Raw genomic sequence first — 15,129 nt, 5'->3', positions numbered from 1 at the left:
AAAGTAGACATGTGGAAATGTTACTTATTATTTTGTGTGACACAGCTCTGTGATTTAATTGCATAAAAATTCAAAGTTGGAAAATTGCAAAATTTTCAAAATTTTTGCCAAATTTCCATTTTTTTCACAAATAAATGCAGGTAATATCAAAGAAATGTTACCACTATTATGAAGTACAATATGTCACGAGAAAACATCGCCAAGATCCGTTGAAGTGTTCCAGAGTTATAACCTCATAAATGGACAGTGGTCAGAATTGTAAAAAATGGCCTGGTCATTAACGTGCAAACCACCCTTGGGGGTAAAGGGGTTAAAGATTAAAAATAATGGTCTATCAATGACTGTACTTAATTCCTGCAGTACTTGGGGGTGTATCCCATCCAGGGCCGGAGATTTGTCAATTTTAGTGATTTTTAGACGCCGCCAAACTTACTGCTGGGTTAAGCAGGTGGCATTTAATGGGGAATTTTTGTTATCACTGATCATATTGTCTGCCATGGAATTTTCTTGTGTAAATACTGATCAAAAAAGTCATTTAGCATATTGTTTTTTTCCTCATCCTCATCCACCATTTCACCCAGACTATTTTTAAGGGGGACAACGCTATCATTTTTTAGTTTCTTACTATTTATGTAGTTAAAGAATATTTTGGGATTATTTTTACTCTCTCTGGCAATGAGTCTCTGTCTCAATCTTTGCTGCCTTGATTTGCTTTTTACAGAATTTATTTAATTTTCTGTATTTACTTAATGCCTCATCACTACCTATTTTCTTTAATTCTCTAAATGCTTTATTTTTGTCACTTATTGCACCCCTTACAGCTCTATTTAGCCATATTGGTTTCCTCCTATTTCTAGTATGTTTATTCCCATACGGTATATACTGTGCACAGGTCCTATCCAGGAGGCTAATAAACGTCTCCCATTTTCTTTGTGCATTTTTATGTCTCAGGATATCGTCCCAGTTAATTGCACCAAGATCATCTCTCATCCGTTGGAAATTTGCCCTCCTGAAGTTTAGTGTCCTTGTAACCCCTCTACTACACATCTTATTAAAGGATACATGAAAACTTATTATTTTGTTATCACTATTACCCAAATGACCCCCAACCCTTATATTTGCTATGCGGTCTGGCTGTTGGTTAATATTAGGTCTAGCAGTGCCCCCCTTCTTGTTGGGTCCTGAACCAGTTGTGAAAGGTTATTGTCTCTCATAGTTGTCAAAAAACGATTACCTTTGCTGGAACTGCAGGTTTCTGTTCTCCAATCTATTTCAGGGTAGTTGAAGTCCCCCATAATAATAACTTGAGTCGCAGCTTCATCAATTTGCTTTAGGAGGATATTCTCCGTTGCTTCCATTATATTTTTGGGGACGGCCTCTGTCACATTTTGGTTGCAGAGTTTACAAAACACACACTTGACCACCAGTCTTAATTGTATCTGCATATAGCTAAAGTGGACCATTCACCAAGTTAAATGTGGCCAGTTCTTTCCCTTATTTTATTCCCACTGCCTCCCGAGTTTTCCTTTTTTTCTTCTTTTTTTTTTTTTTAAATCCGTTGTTCCAGAGATCTGTATCTTTTTATCTAGTGCAAATGTTTCTGGTCTTTACCAAAAGGACATTCCTTACATGGAATAATGTGGAGAAGCCCAAAGACTCACCCAGACAATCCTGGAGCCACACACCCCCTAGTAAAAATCAGCAACATTATCTCTAAATAAAAGGCCCTATTCTCTGTTAATTAGCTATCAATAAAGCCCAGGGCAGCAGCAAAGTGGCAGCATTGTACCCAGAAGGGCTTAAAATAGGTGAAAGGAGAAAACTTACCGATTAGAGAGGCGGTCAACCGGCGATCCTACTACTGGGTTATGGTATTTTCCTTTCAGTTCACTCTTCAATATTGTTGTATGGACAATACAAAATCTGTTTTTTTTTTTTACCTTCTGTGCTGATTTCCCCCTAATACCTTAGTTTTTCATGTCAAATGTGCTAGGTTGAGATATGCACTAGAGGGCACCCTCCCTCTGCTTATGGATGCAGCACATCCTAGGACAGAAGAGGGATTGCAAAGGAACGACAGATGAAAAGGGGAAAGGCTGAGACAACTTCTGGATGTGTTAGTTAGGAGTAGTGTCTGAAGTTGTACCACAGAAGGATTTTCTTGCATCCTGTATGTAGGTCTATTTCTTGGTGTTTTCTCTTTTCCTGCCTCCACTCTTCCTACCTGCTTTGTCTTGGTGGCTTATGTCTAGGATGGCTCCAAGGAGTAGGACCAGCCAAATGCCTGCTTTCTTGTCTATCCTGGCTTTTTTGCTGCTGACCCTTCTAGAATCATCAGCTGCAGTAACAGGTATGACATGAGGACTCTAACTTGTTTTGATTGTTGAAGATTTTATCAACTCTTCTGTGAAATACATTATCTACAAATATTTTTGTCTTTAGGGTGACAGCATAAATCTAAAGATGTGTAAGTTATGGTCAGTGTGGCAGTGCATTTAGGACATTAGGGGTCATTAGGTCAGATTGATCCTTCACTGATCCACATATACATTGTGCAGTACGCTAAGTGAAAAAGGTATTGTATACTAAATGGTCTTTTTAGCCATAGATGGACCACTGGTGGTCACAGCTTTGTCAGTGATATAGTTAACTGCTAACATCTAATTAAGAGATTATAAAATACGTGATACTCCTTCATTTTTCTTTAATTGACAGTAATATTTTGTATGATTACTGATTTTAGTGACGACCTGTCCTAACCTGTTTAATTTTTTGAACATCACTATATTATAATAATATTCAGTGTAGCTGATGAAGTCTCTCCTAAGACTTGCATGTCCATGTATAGCACTTTATTTTAGCGCTTCTTACCTTAGTGCTAATCCCACAAGACGTGAGGTATAGTACTGAGTGTGAACTCAATAGACTTGTAACTTTGGTAGTGATACTCATGTCTTCTTAACATTAGATAATTTTTACTCAAAACTTAGGCTAGCAAATGTATCAATCTATTTGTAAAATAGCCTGGAGAGAGGACAAGCTAAAATGTAGTTTGCCTTCAATTAAACAACTGTTTTTACATTGAAATGTACTTTTTAAAAGCTCTGTGCAGTTCTCATTAAAGAACCACTCCAGTGATTTTTTGTTCTTTGGTAGTAATAATTTGTGTGTTGTAATGAGTGCTTTAGCATACTCACTGGTCACCATCTTCCTTTTTCAGCGGTTCTCTAGTCTTTAGGAAAAGTAAAGAGATTAACAATTTAAAGTGATGTTGGAACGTTTGGAGGAATCTCTGCAGCACTGATTTTTTGCAAGGATTTCATGGTCCCTCTTTAGGGTTTCCCCCTGAGCTTGCAGAAACAAGAGCTGTCACTCTTACAGCAGCAATGGAAAACTATAAGGGGTTGTCCCTGCACAACAGTCTGAACTATAAGATTGGTGTGACACCAGGCGCCCCCACTGATCAGCTGTTATTTGCTCTAGGCTCTGCTGGATGTAAGACAACTTGAACAATACTGCACTGTGCAGCTCCATTTAATGTTTAAAAGCTACTGATGAGTATTACAGAACAGCTCTGGTTCTTTTAAATAGGAGCTGCTCTGCAATACATGGCAGCGGGTGCTACATATTGAATGGAGCTGCACAGTGTAACACTCTTCAAAGTGTTTACAACTTACAGCCACCAAAGCAAATAGCTAATTGATAGGGGTCCCAGGTGTCAGACTTCTACTGATCTGAGATTAATTTCCTATCCAACGATGATAGGTCATCGATATGTTATGACTGGAAAATCCTTTTAACTTGCTCATAGATAATTGACAAGATATACAATTAGATTCTTCTCTTTCACTGCACCAATTATCTCTGAAGTAGTAGCAATAGAAGAAGGGGTTTCATAGAATCATAGAATGTTAGAGTTGGATGGGACCTTCATGGTCATCATGTCCAACCCCCTGCTCAATGCAGCATTTAGTAAACCATCTCGGACAGATGTCTGTCTAGCCTCTGAAGACTTTCATTGAAGGAGAACACACCATCTCTCGTGGCAGCTTGTTCCACACTCACTGTCAAAGTTTTTCCTAATATCTAATCTGTAACTTCGCCTTTTCAGTATCATTCCATTTTTGTGTTTCCGTATGCAAATGAGAATAAATGTGATCCCTCTACACTGTGAGATCCCTTTAGATATTTATAGACAGCTATTAAGTCTCCTCTTAGCCTTCTTTTTTGCAAGCTAAACATTCCCAGATCTTTCAACTGTTCATCATAGGGCATGCTTTGCTGTTCGCTCACCATCCTGGTAGAAATTCTCTGAACATGCTCCAGTTTTTCGATGTCTCTTTAAAAAACGTGGTGCCCAGAACTGGACACGGTATTCCAGATGAGGTCTGACCAAGGAGAAGTAGAGGGGGATAATTGCTTCATATTGTCTAGACCAGGGATATTAAACATGCGGCACCTGAGGCTGCTTCATGCAGCCCTCAGGCCCTGTAAATCCCTGAGCATCCCTGCCTGGTTCAGGGGGCCACCAAAGGCAGCATTTTATTTCAGTTGAATGTATGTCCTTAGATGCACATTCAATTGAAATGATTTTTCCATGTTGTGGTGCAGAGGAAGGGGAGCAGCAGCAGCGGAGCTGCAGGTCACAGGAGGCAGGAGCAGGCTGTCACGGCTAACCCCTTCGCCTGCTACTAAAGAGAAATGAATATTCATGACTCTCCACACCTATGGGAGTGGAGAGCAGTGAATATTCATTCCCTTAAGTAGCAGGCACTTGTGATTGCCCGCCAGCAGGAAGCCGACTACTGTACCCTCTATTAAAGATCAATGAATTTTAACTGCTCTCCACTCCTATAGTACCGGCATGGAGAGCAGTGAGTATTCTGGCAGCTGTCCTCTACTTGTAAGCAGTGCATTACGTCACTGCCATAAGCTGCTTACAAACATAAATCAGCTGCTGGCATCAGAACAAGATGCTGCGAGGGAGCACAGGTAAGGTAAATAGAATGGTTTATGTTTTTTTTAAATGTTTTTCTGATGGGGGCCATACATACCAGGATAGGAATGAGGGGGCCATGCATACCAGGATAGGGATGAGGGGACCATCCATTCATAGCAGGATAGGGATAAGGGAGCCATGCATACTAAAGGATGAGGAGGTCATCCATTCATACCAGGATAGGGATAAGGAGGCCATGCACACCAGGATAGGGATGAGGGGGCCATGTATACCAGGATAGGGATGAGGGGCCATGTATACCAGGATTGGGATATCCCATCCGGTTCTTGGGGACGGGGACAACATGGGTGGGCCTGTGTGATTTCAATTGCCAGGGCTGAATTTCATCCCCAGTCCGTACCTGGGACATATATATACCAGGATGGGGGATATTAGTACAGAATTGACCACATTTTTTGCTTCACTTTTTTTTCTATTTTCCTCCTCTAAAATCTAGGAACATAACTACAATATGAGGACCTGGATGGGAGCATGACTACAATTTGGGGACCTAGATATGGGGACATATCTACAATATGGGGACTTGGATGGGGCCATAACTACATTATGGGGACATAACTACAACATGAGGCCCTGGTGGGGACATAGCTACAATATGGGAACCTGGATGAGGGCATAACTACAATATGGGGACATAATTACAATATGAGGACCTGGATGGGGACATATCTACAATATGGGAAACTGGATATGGCGACATAACTATAATATGGGGACATAACTACAATATGAGTGCACATTTGTTATCACCACATCCATAATGACGCAAGCTTTAAAAAAATAAAAAAGTCACAAATGTTCAAAAAGTGTATAGAAAAAATGGTATCACGAAAAATGTCACTTTGTCCTTCAAAGAATGCAGCCCCCAAATTCAAATTTTTTCCATATGCGGCCCATATACTCAGCCGAGTTTGAGACCCCGATCTAGACTCTATGCTTCTCTTAATACATCCTAGAACTGTGTTTGCCTTTTTTGCTGCTGCATCACACTGTTGACTGCAGACTGTGATCTATTAGTATACCCAAGTCTTTTTCACACGTATTGTTGCTCAGTTTTATTCCTCCCATTCTGTAGATGTAATTTTCTTTTTTCTTACCCAGATGTAGAATCTTGCATTTTCCCCTCTTAAATGCCATTCTTAGTCGCTGACCATTGCTTAAGCTTATCTAGATCTTTATGAATCCTTTCTCTGTATTCTCCAGTGTTAGTTATCCATCCTAGCTTGGCATCATCTGCAAATTTGATTAGTTTGCCTTCAGCTCCCTTATTTCTAATTCCTTGATTCTTACATCATTTCTAAAAATGTTGAACAACACTGGGGCCAGGACAGATCCTTGTGGTACCCCACTTAAACACTCTTCCAATTGGATGTGCAACCATTTATTTCTACTCTTTGAGCAACCATTTATTTCTACTCTTTGAGTATGATCACTGAGACAGTTATGAATCCACCTAACCATAGCCTTGCCAATCCCATACTTGGTAATTAATTTTTTTCAATAAGGATAGTATGAGATATTTTATCTTTAGCTTTGATAAAGATCCGTAAGTGATCAAAACGCGTCGCTGTTCCTGTCCCGGTGTGTGGCCGGAGAGCATGTACCCACTGTTTTTACATTGGCACAATAAAGTTTCAAGCCTGGATTTTAAGAATATGGAGTTGGAACGACTTTTTTCTTTTTTCCTCATGAGATATTTTATCAACTGCTTTACTGAAGTTGAAATATACTATATCTACCACTTTTCCATGATCTACCCAGTCAGAGATTCCATCATAGAAACTCATGCTGGCTCTGCTTAATTACTGAATTATTATCCAAGTACTTACATACATGCTATTTAATATATTTTTCACACATCTTTCCTGTTATAGAAGTAAGGCTCACTTGTCTGTAATTTCCTTGCTCCATCTTCTTTCCTTTTTTAAGATGGGGAGAACATTTGCCATTCAGTCTTCTGGGACTTCTCAAGTTCTCCAGGATGTTTCAAAGATTCTGGCTAGTGGTTCTCCAATTTGCTTCACTTTCTCTTTCAGTACTCTAGGATGTAATTCTTCTGGACTAAGACATTTAAATTAATTTAAATTAACTAAGTGTTCCCTCACCATCTCTCTGATTATGGATAGCGTGAATTATTTTATTCCTTCCATAGCACAGTGAAGATCTGTTGATGTTACAATTGCTTTCTTAGAGAACACAGATGAAAATAGCAATGTAAACGTTTAGCCTTCTCAACATAATTTTTGACCACTTCACCCTTTTCATCCTGTAAAAATCCTATAGCATCTTTGACTTTTGTTTTGCTTTTAAAATACCCCCGTTCCTGTATAACAGGGGTTCATGCATAATTATGTTAGAGATCACTGTTCTCATCAAAATAATGCTGTGAAATATTCATTATTTCTATAACAAGAATGGACCACATTACTTAGTCCAACTATTGAAATTATTGTATGAAGAAAGACAGCGGCGAGTCAATGCAGTCACTGTGTAAAAATATATGAAGGTTAATGTACGGTAGTTTTCTAATATGACTTTAACAAGGGGGCATCCAGTTCATGTAGAACAGTGTCTTCCAGCTTGGATTCCCACAACCTTAGAGTTTTTTGGAACTTGATCAGAGATTCCCTAGAACCTTGGTCCCCAACCTTTCTGACCTAGAAAGTTACATTCAGCTCTGTGATGGCTTATTTTCTGCTCCCTGATTTGATGGTTTTTTTATATGTATTTTGTATTTGTAATGGGGGAAAAATGGATTATGATTTTTTTCTCTTTTCAGATTTTTTAAAACATTGTTTTTTCACTTTCCGCCGTATTTATTCGTTCCCTTATGGGACATGAACCTGCAATCAACTGATTGCTTGTGCTATACATAGCAATACTACAGTACTGCCATGTATAACACGTATGTATGAACACGAGAAACAGCTTCGCTTTCACAATAGTACCATAACGACAGTCAGAGCTCTTCAAAAGACTTCTGGCCATCATGGCAACCCATTAGCACCTCGCGATTGTGTCACGGAGGTGCAGATGGAAGCATAGAATAACGTGCCCACCTGCCCGTAAATGTCACTTTCAGGTATTTACAGCGGCATTTAACAGGTTAGAGGCAGATGATGGCTAAATATAACAACCATCTGCTGGGAAAAATACGGGCTCGGCTGCGAGCCTGCATCAAGTGTATATTATACAGTACAGACCAAAAGTTTGGACACACCTCATTTAAAGATTTTTCTGTATTTGCATGAATATGAAAATTGTAAATTCACCCTGAAGGCATCAACACTATGAATTAAAACGTGGAATTATATACTTTAAAAAAAGTGAGAAACAACTGAAACTATGTCTTATATTCTAGGTTCTTCAAAGTAGCCACCTTTTGCTTTGATGACTGCTTTGCACAAACTTGGCATTCTCTTGATGAGCTTCAAGAGGTATTCACCGGAAATGGTTTTCACTTCACAGGTGTCCCCTGTCAGGTTTAATAAGTGGGACTTCTTGCCTTATAAATGGGGTTGGGACCATCAGTTGTGCTGAGCAGAAGTCTGGTGGATACACAGCTGATAGTCCTACTGAATAGACAGTTAGAATTTGTATTATGGCAAGAAAAAGCAGCTAAGTAAAGAAAAATGAGTGGCCATAATTACTTTAAGAAACGAAGGTCAGTCAGTCCGAAAAATTGGGAAAACTTTGAAAGTGTCCCCAATTGCAGTTGCAAAAACCATCAAGCGCTACAAGGCTCACATGAGGACCACCCCAGGAAAGGAAGACCAAGAGTCACCTCTTCTTCTGAGAATAAGTTTATCCAAGTCACCAGCCTCAGAAATCGCAGGTTAACAGCAGCTCAGATTAGAGACCAGGTCAATGCCACACAGAGTTCTAGCAGCAGACACATCTCTACAACAACTGTTAAGCAGGCCTTCATGGTAAAATAGCTGCTAGGAAACCACTGCTAAGGACAGGCAACAAGCAGAAGAGACTTGTTTAGGCTAAAGAACACAAGGAATGGACATTAGACCAGTGCAAATCTGTGCTTTGGTCTGATGAGTCCAAATTTGAGATCTTTGGTTCCAACCACCGTGTCTGTGTGCGGCGCAGAAAAGGTGAACGGATGGACTCTACATGCCTGGTTCCCACCGTGAAGCATGGAGGAGGAGGTGTGATGGCGTGGGGGTGCTTTGCTGGTGACACTGTTGGGGATTTATTTAAAATTGAAGGCATACTGAACCAGCATGGCTACCACAGCATCTTGCAGTGGCATGCTATTCTATCCGGTTTGCATTTAGTTGGACCATCATTTATTTTTCAACAGGACAATGACCCCAAACACACCTCCTGGCTGGGTAAGGGCTATTTGACCAAGAAGGAGAGTGATGGGGTGCTACGCCAGATGACCTGGTCTCCACAGAAATGAACGCAATCGAGATGGTTTGGGGTGAGCTGGACCGCAGAGTGAAGGCAAAAGGGCCAACAAGTGCTAAGCATCTCTGCGAACTACTTCAAGATTGTTGGAAGACCATTTCCGGTGACTACCTCTTGAAGCTCATCAAGAGAATGCCAAGAGTGTGCAAAGCAGTCATCAAAGCAAAAGGTGGCTACTTTGAAGAACCTAGAATATAAGACATATTTTCAGTTGTTTCACACTTTTTTGCTAAGTATATAATTCCACATGTGTTATTTCATAGTTTTGATGCCTTCAGTGTGAATTTACAATTTTCATAGTCATGAAAATAGAGAAAAATCTTTAAATGAGAAGGTGTGTCCAAACTTTTGGGCTGTACTGGTCGGTAAGGGGTAATGGGAAGGAAAAGCCCTTTTTATGCTACCAGTAAGGGTCGTAACTAGTGTTGAGCGATACCGTCCGATACTTGAAAGTATCGGTATCGGATAGTATCGGCCGATACCCGAAAAATATCGGATATCGCCGATACCGATATCCGATACCAATACAAGTCAATGGGACACCAAGTATCGGAAGGTATCCTGATGGTTCCCAGGGTCTGAAGGAGAGGAAACGCTCCTTCAGGCCCTGGGATCCATATTAATGTGTAAAATAAAGAATTAAAATAAAAAATATTGATATATTCACCTCTCCGGCGGCCCCTGGACATCACGCTGGTAACCGGCAGGCTTCTTTGTTTAAAATGCGCGCGTTTAGGACCTGAGGAATGACGTCGCGGCTTCTGATTGGTCGCGTGCCGCCCATGTGACTGCCACGCGACCAACCAGAAGCCGTGACGTCATTCGCAGGTCCTAAATTCCTAGAATTAGGAGTTTAGTGAATGAGAATGACGTCGCGGCTTCTGATTGGTCGCGTGGCGGTCACATGAGCGGCACGCGACCAATCAGAAGCCGCGACGTCATTCGCAGGTCCTAAACGCGCTCATTTTAAACAAAGAAGCCTGCCGGTTACCAGCGTGATGTCCAGGGGCCGCCGGAGAGGTGAATATATCAATATTTTTTATTTTAATTCTTTATTTTACACATCCCTATGGATCCGATACCGATACCCGATACCACAAAAGTATCGGATCTCGGTATCGGAATTCCGATACCGCAAGTATCGGCCGATACCCGATACTTGCGGTATCGGAATGCTCAACACTAGTCGTAACTGCTTAAATCTGCATTCACACATATTTGCTGCATTTGCGTTAAAACCACAATGTATTTGAAGCAATTTTTAAAAATCATGGACAATGGTGCATTTCTTTTGCCACAAAAAAAATGTCATGGCAGCTGCAATGTGTGAATGCAGCCTTTGGGCCTCCCCCTTAAACCTCACTAAAGCCTGTAAGTGTGATGTTGGTGTGGGAGGGGGGCCGTCAATCAAATGAGGCTGATGTTGTTGGGAGAGGGCCTTCAGTTTTCCCTAACTGACTCAAGGGACGCTCTTGACCACCACACCACTCACATCACTCCTAACTAAATGTGGCTCCTGCTACCCCAAAATTCATATCGACTTCAAATGACTGAGGGTCCCAAAGAACATTTTGTTCACTTTGGCAAAGTGATGCCGTGTAATCTAATCATTTTTGCCTTCTGTGTCAATGCTACTAGATGGGTAAATGTCCAAATGGACAAGTTATTATGCTATGTTACATTGCAATTTTTTGTACAATGTATTTCTTATTTGTAAATCCTTTACCACTTAGTGATTCCATTGGTGTGAAGTGCCCAGACAATCAATAACATATCATATTGTATGTGTAGGAAGGGAAGGAAGGACTATAAATGTGGAGCAGGTGTTCAATGTGGCTGTTTAGTGTTTCCAGCTGTTGGCACATTATTGGTTTTCCATAGGTAGTAAAGACACCAAGAACTTGCTGTACAGTTAAAAATAAATTAACTTTCATTAACAAAGTGCAAATAGAAACTTCAAGAAAATAGAGCAAGATGTTTGGAAAAAATACAAAATGAAGTACAAGCTTTTGGATCAGGTCACTTGGTTCCATTCCAAACCTTGCATTATTACTGTGAGGACATTAGGAAAAATTAACATTAAACTTGCTTTGAAGACTCGGTACTTCTTGAAACAATGTATGCCTTTTTTCTCTAAAGAAATGGATCCATACATTAAAAGGCTTCAGTAAACAAGGACAATACTTAACTGAAAAGGAGGCTGTTTACTATGTTAAAAAAAAATACAAGGTTTTTTTTAAACAAAACTAATAACACAAAACAATAAATGTTCTGACGCTTAAAGGAATATTCTCATTGCAGACTTTTTTAAGGCCATAAATGTCTCATTGTAGAAGGGTATATCTGGCACTCTGTGACCTGGGGTCCTCTGGGTGCCCACTTCTATAGATCTTACCACTGTCAGTGGAGATGTGGCCATGCTACAATGCTATACTCTGCTTTCTTTCGCAGTATCATAGACAATTGTTTCTCAACTTCAGTCCTCAAGGCCCTGCAGCAGGTCATGATTTCAGGATATGCTATAGAGTGAACCAGGGTGTAACCACCGCAGTTGCAGAGGTCGGAACCATATCTGGGCTACTGCTGGTGGGGACCCGTGCAGGTGAGTGATGCACCAACAGCAGCAGAAACTTCAACTTGCTGTGCATCCTTGGAGTGTATTGCAGCGCACAGACCTGTCTGAGTATTTTTGCTGTTTATACTTATCTGCTATCATTTGGTTTGTGCCTCCTATCTCTCCCCTGTTTCCCACTCTGTTGCTTATGAGTGTATTTGTATGGCAGTAGTTTTTATCCCTGTCTGTCTACCCCTGTCTGTCTGGTTAGTGTTTTCCAATACACATCGGCCTCACACCTCCCTGGGTGTGTGTGTGGGGGGGGGGACAGTTAAGGGTTAAGATAGGAACATGGCGTGGTATGAGACTCCAGCATCTTCACCATCTGGGGTACTCAGCGGCACAGGGGTAGCCTAGGGTGCCCCTAGTATGAGGGATAAGGTAGGTGCCCACAGTCCCTTGGCACTAAGTGACACCTTTCAGTTTGGCAATTTTCTTGGCCGAGAGACTGCTATTGATGAGCTGCATGATGTTGTTTCTCTTTTCTTGGGAAGTTTGCTTCATGGCTGCTCCTCAATTTGAACCAGTGACCTTTCACTTGGGAATCAACTAGTGATGAGCGAGTGTACTCGTTGCTCGGTTTTCCCGAGCACGCTTGGGTGGTGTCTGAGTATTTGTAACTGCTCGGAGGTTTAGTTTTTGTTGACTCAGCTGCATGATTTATGGCTGCTAGAGAGCCTGAGTACATGTGGGGGTTGCTAGGGAATCCCCACATGTATTCAAGCTGTCTATCAGCTGTAAATCATGAAGCTGAGGCAACAAAAACTAAATCTCCGAGCAGTTACAAATACTTGGATATCACCCAAGCGTGCACTGGAAAACCCGAGCAATGAATACACTCGCTCATTACTAGAATCAACCTAATAACACACCGAGCTATTATGGAATGTAAGAACAGGTTGTTGTAATTTGTAGTATGCTGGAATAAAAAGATTTTTCCACCAACTGGAGCAAAACCGTAGCAATGCAATGACATGACATGAATCTGCATAATTATAATAATCATTTGCAAGTCAGATTTATGTATGAGATAGCCAAGATGATTGTTTATAAAATGACTGTAGTCGACGATCGAAGCAGTAGTGGAAGGTGAGATAGGGAGCCTGACAGTCAAAAGTTCAAAACATTGTTACCCTTTTGCTTTTTAGTGTATACTGAGTGGAGATGACGTAACACATCTAAAACATTAACCCTTTGCTTGTAAGGACACAAAAACCTTTACAATCTCTCATGGAGGCGGGCGGGAGGAGATCAGCACGGTGGCGCAGTGGTTAGCACAGCAGCCTTGCAGCGCTGGAGTCCTGCGTTCTAATCCCACCTTGGACAACATCTGCAAAGAGTTTGTATGTTCTCTCCGTGTTTGCGTGGGTTTCCTCCGGGCACTCCGGTTTCCTCCCACATTCCAAAGACATACTGATAGGGAATTTAGATTGTGAGCCCCATCGGGGACAGCGATGATAATGTGTGCAAACTGTAAAGCGCTGCGTAATATGTTAGCGCTATATAAAAATAAAGATTATTATTATTATTATTATTATGGAGTTATGCCCTGGTCTATAGGACCAATGCAGCATGCACAACAGTTACTATTACATATTGTGTATTTTCTATATGCTCATTCAGATCCTCTGGCATCATGGTGGACAATTTAATCATCCAGAAATATACTCTATTTATGAGTTTTTGAAACCTTTCTGGGACTTTTTCCATTTTTTTGCTCCAACAATATTAGCCGTAAATTAAAGTGATTTTTTGGTGTTCATTACAAAAATGTCTAGAGAGGCAGTGATTCATTACTCCATTCCGAATATTCGTTCTGTGTTAATCCATTCTATTATGGACTGGTAGTATAGTGTGACCTACATATTGCAGATTACTGCATTCAAGTAAATAAACATCATAGGATGTATTACAATTTAAAACCCGATTGATGGAAAAATTCTCATCAGTATCAGCTGATAGAAAACTGTTATGATCTGGTGACCTAGGAGCTGCATGAGAACATTCACTGTAGAAAGTGGCCACTGTACTGACCGCAATCCTGAACTTAACACCGCAACTTGAAGTAACCGTGGAGTGTACCTAACACACCTAGACACCTCGTCACAGCCGGAGAACTAAATACCCCTAAAGATGGAAATAGGAATACTATCTTGCCTCAGAGAAAATCCCCAAAGGATAGACAGCCCCCCACAAATATTGGCGGTGAGTCGGAGAGGAAAAAACATACACAGGCAGAAAAACAGGATTAGCACAGGAGGCCACTCTAGCTAGATAGGACAGGATAGGACAGAGTTCTGTGCGGTCAGTATAAAAAAACCTTCAAAACATCAACAGCAGAATATACAAAAACTTCCATCTTTACTAAAAGATGTAGGAGCGTAAATCTGCAACTCCAGTGAATCCTACAATCAGAGCAGGAATAAAACTGAAACCAGCACACTGGCAGTGTGCTGTTGTGAATTCTGTTATCGAACTCCCTCCTGTGGTCATGAATGGTACTTCGGCGAGTTCTGTCCATGGACTCCCTCTGGTGGCTGTGAGTGGAGCTGCTGCTTCTGAGGTTCCTTCCACAGGTGACGTAGTTTATTCTTTGGCTGGCTGCTCTATTTAACTCCACTCAGATCGTTACTCCATGCCAGCTGTCAATGTTCTTGTACTGGTTCAGTTCGCTCTTGGATCTTTCTGGTGACCTGTCTACTCCAGCAGAAGCTAAGTCCCTGCTAGTTAATTATTTGTTCATTGTTTTCTTGTCCAGCTTGCTATCATGATTTTGCCTTGCTAGCTGGAAGCTCTGGGATGCAGAGTGGCACCTCCGCACCGTGGTCTTTTTGCACACTCTGCGTGGTCTTTTTGTAGTTTTTTGTGCTGACCGCAAAGATACCTTTCCTATCCTCAGTCTGTTTAGTAAGTCTGGCCTCCCTTTGCTGAAACCTGTTTCATTTCTGTGTTTGTGACTTTCATCTTAACTCACAGTCAATATATGTGGGGGGCTGCCTTTTCCTTTGGGGAATTTCTCTGAGGCAAGGTAGGCTTTATTTTCTATCTCTAGGGCTAGTTAGCTCTTAGG

At 41.1% G+C, this 15,129-nt stretch overlaps 1 protein-coding gene across 2 annotated transcripts in view; it reads left to right on the top strand.

Moving 5' to 3' along the window:
* Positions 1-2,078: 2,078 nt before the first annotated feature.
* Positions 2,079-15,129, top strand: part of FNDC1 (fibronectin type III domain containing 1) — a 392,429-nt gene continuing 379,378 nt past the window's right edge. Inside the window, exon 1 of one of the 2 annotated variants that reach the window (XM_069769220.1) lies at positions 2,079-2,350. In XM_069769220.1, the coding sequence (XP_069625321.1) occupies positions 2,245-2,350 (106 nt within the window). In that variant the 5' untranslated portion in view covers positions 2,079-2,244. The remainder of the gene's footprint in view (positions 2,351-15,129) is intronic. The other variant, XM_069769221.1, reaches the window with a different exon arrangement.

This window comes from Ranitomeya imitator, chromosome 5, assembly GCF_032444005.1.
Source record: "Ranitomeya imitator isolate aRanImi1 chromosome 5, aRanImi1.pri, whole genome shotgun sequence".
NCBI classification, from domain to species: Eukaryota; Metazoa; Chordata; class Amphibia; order Anura; family Dendrobatidae; genus Ranitomeya; species Ranitomeya imitator.
The sequence above is the reverse complement of the archived record's forward strand: the minus strand, read 5'-3'. Positions and strand labels throughout refer to the sequence as shown.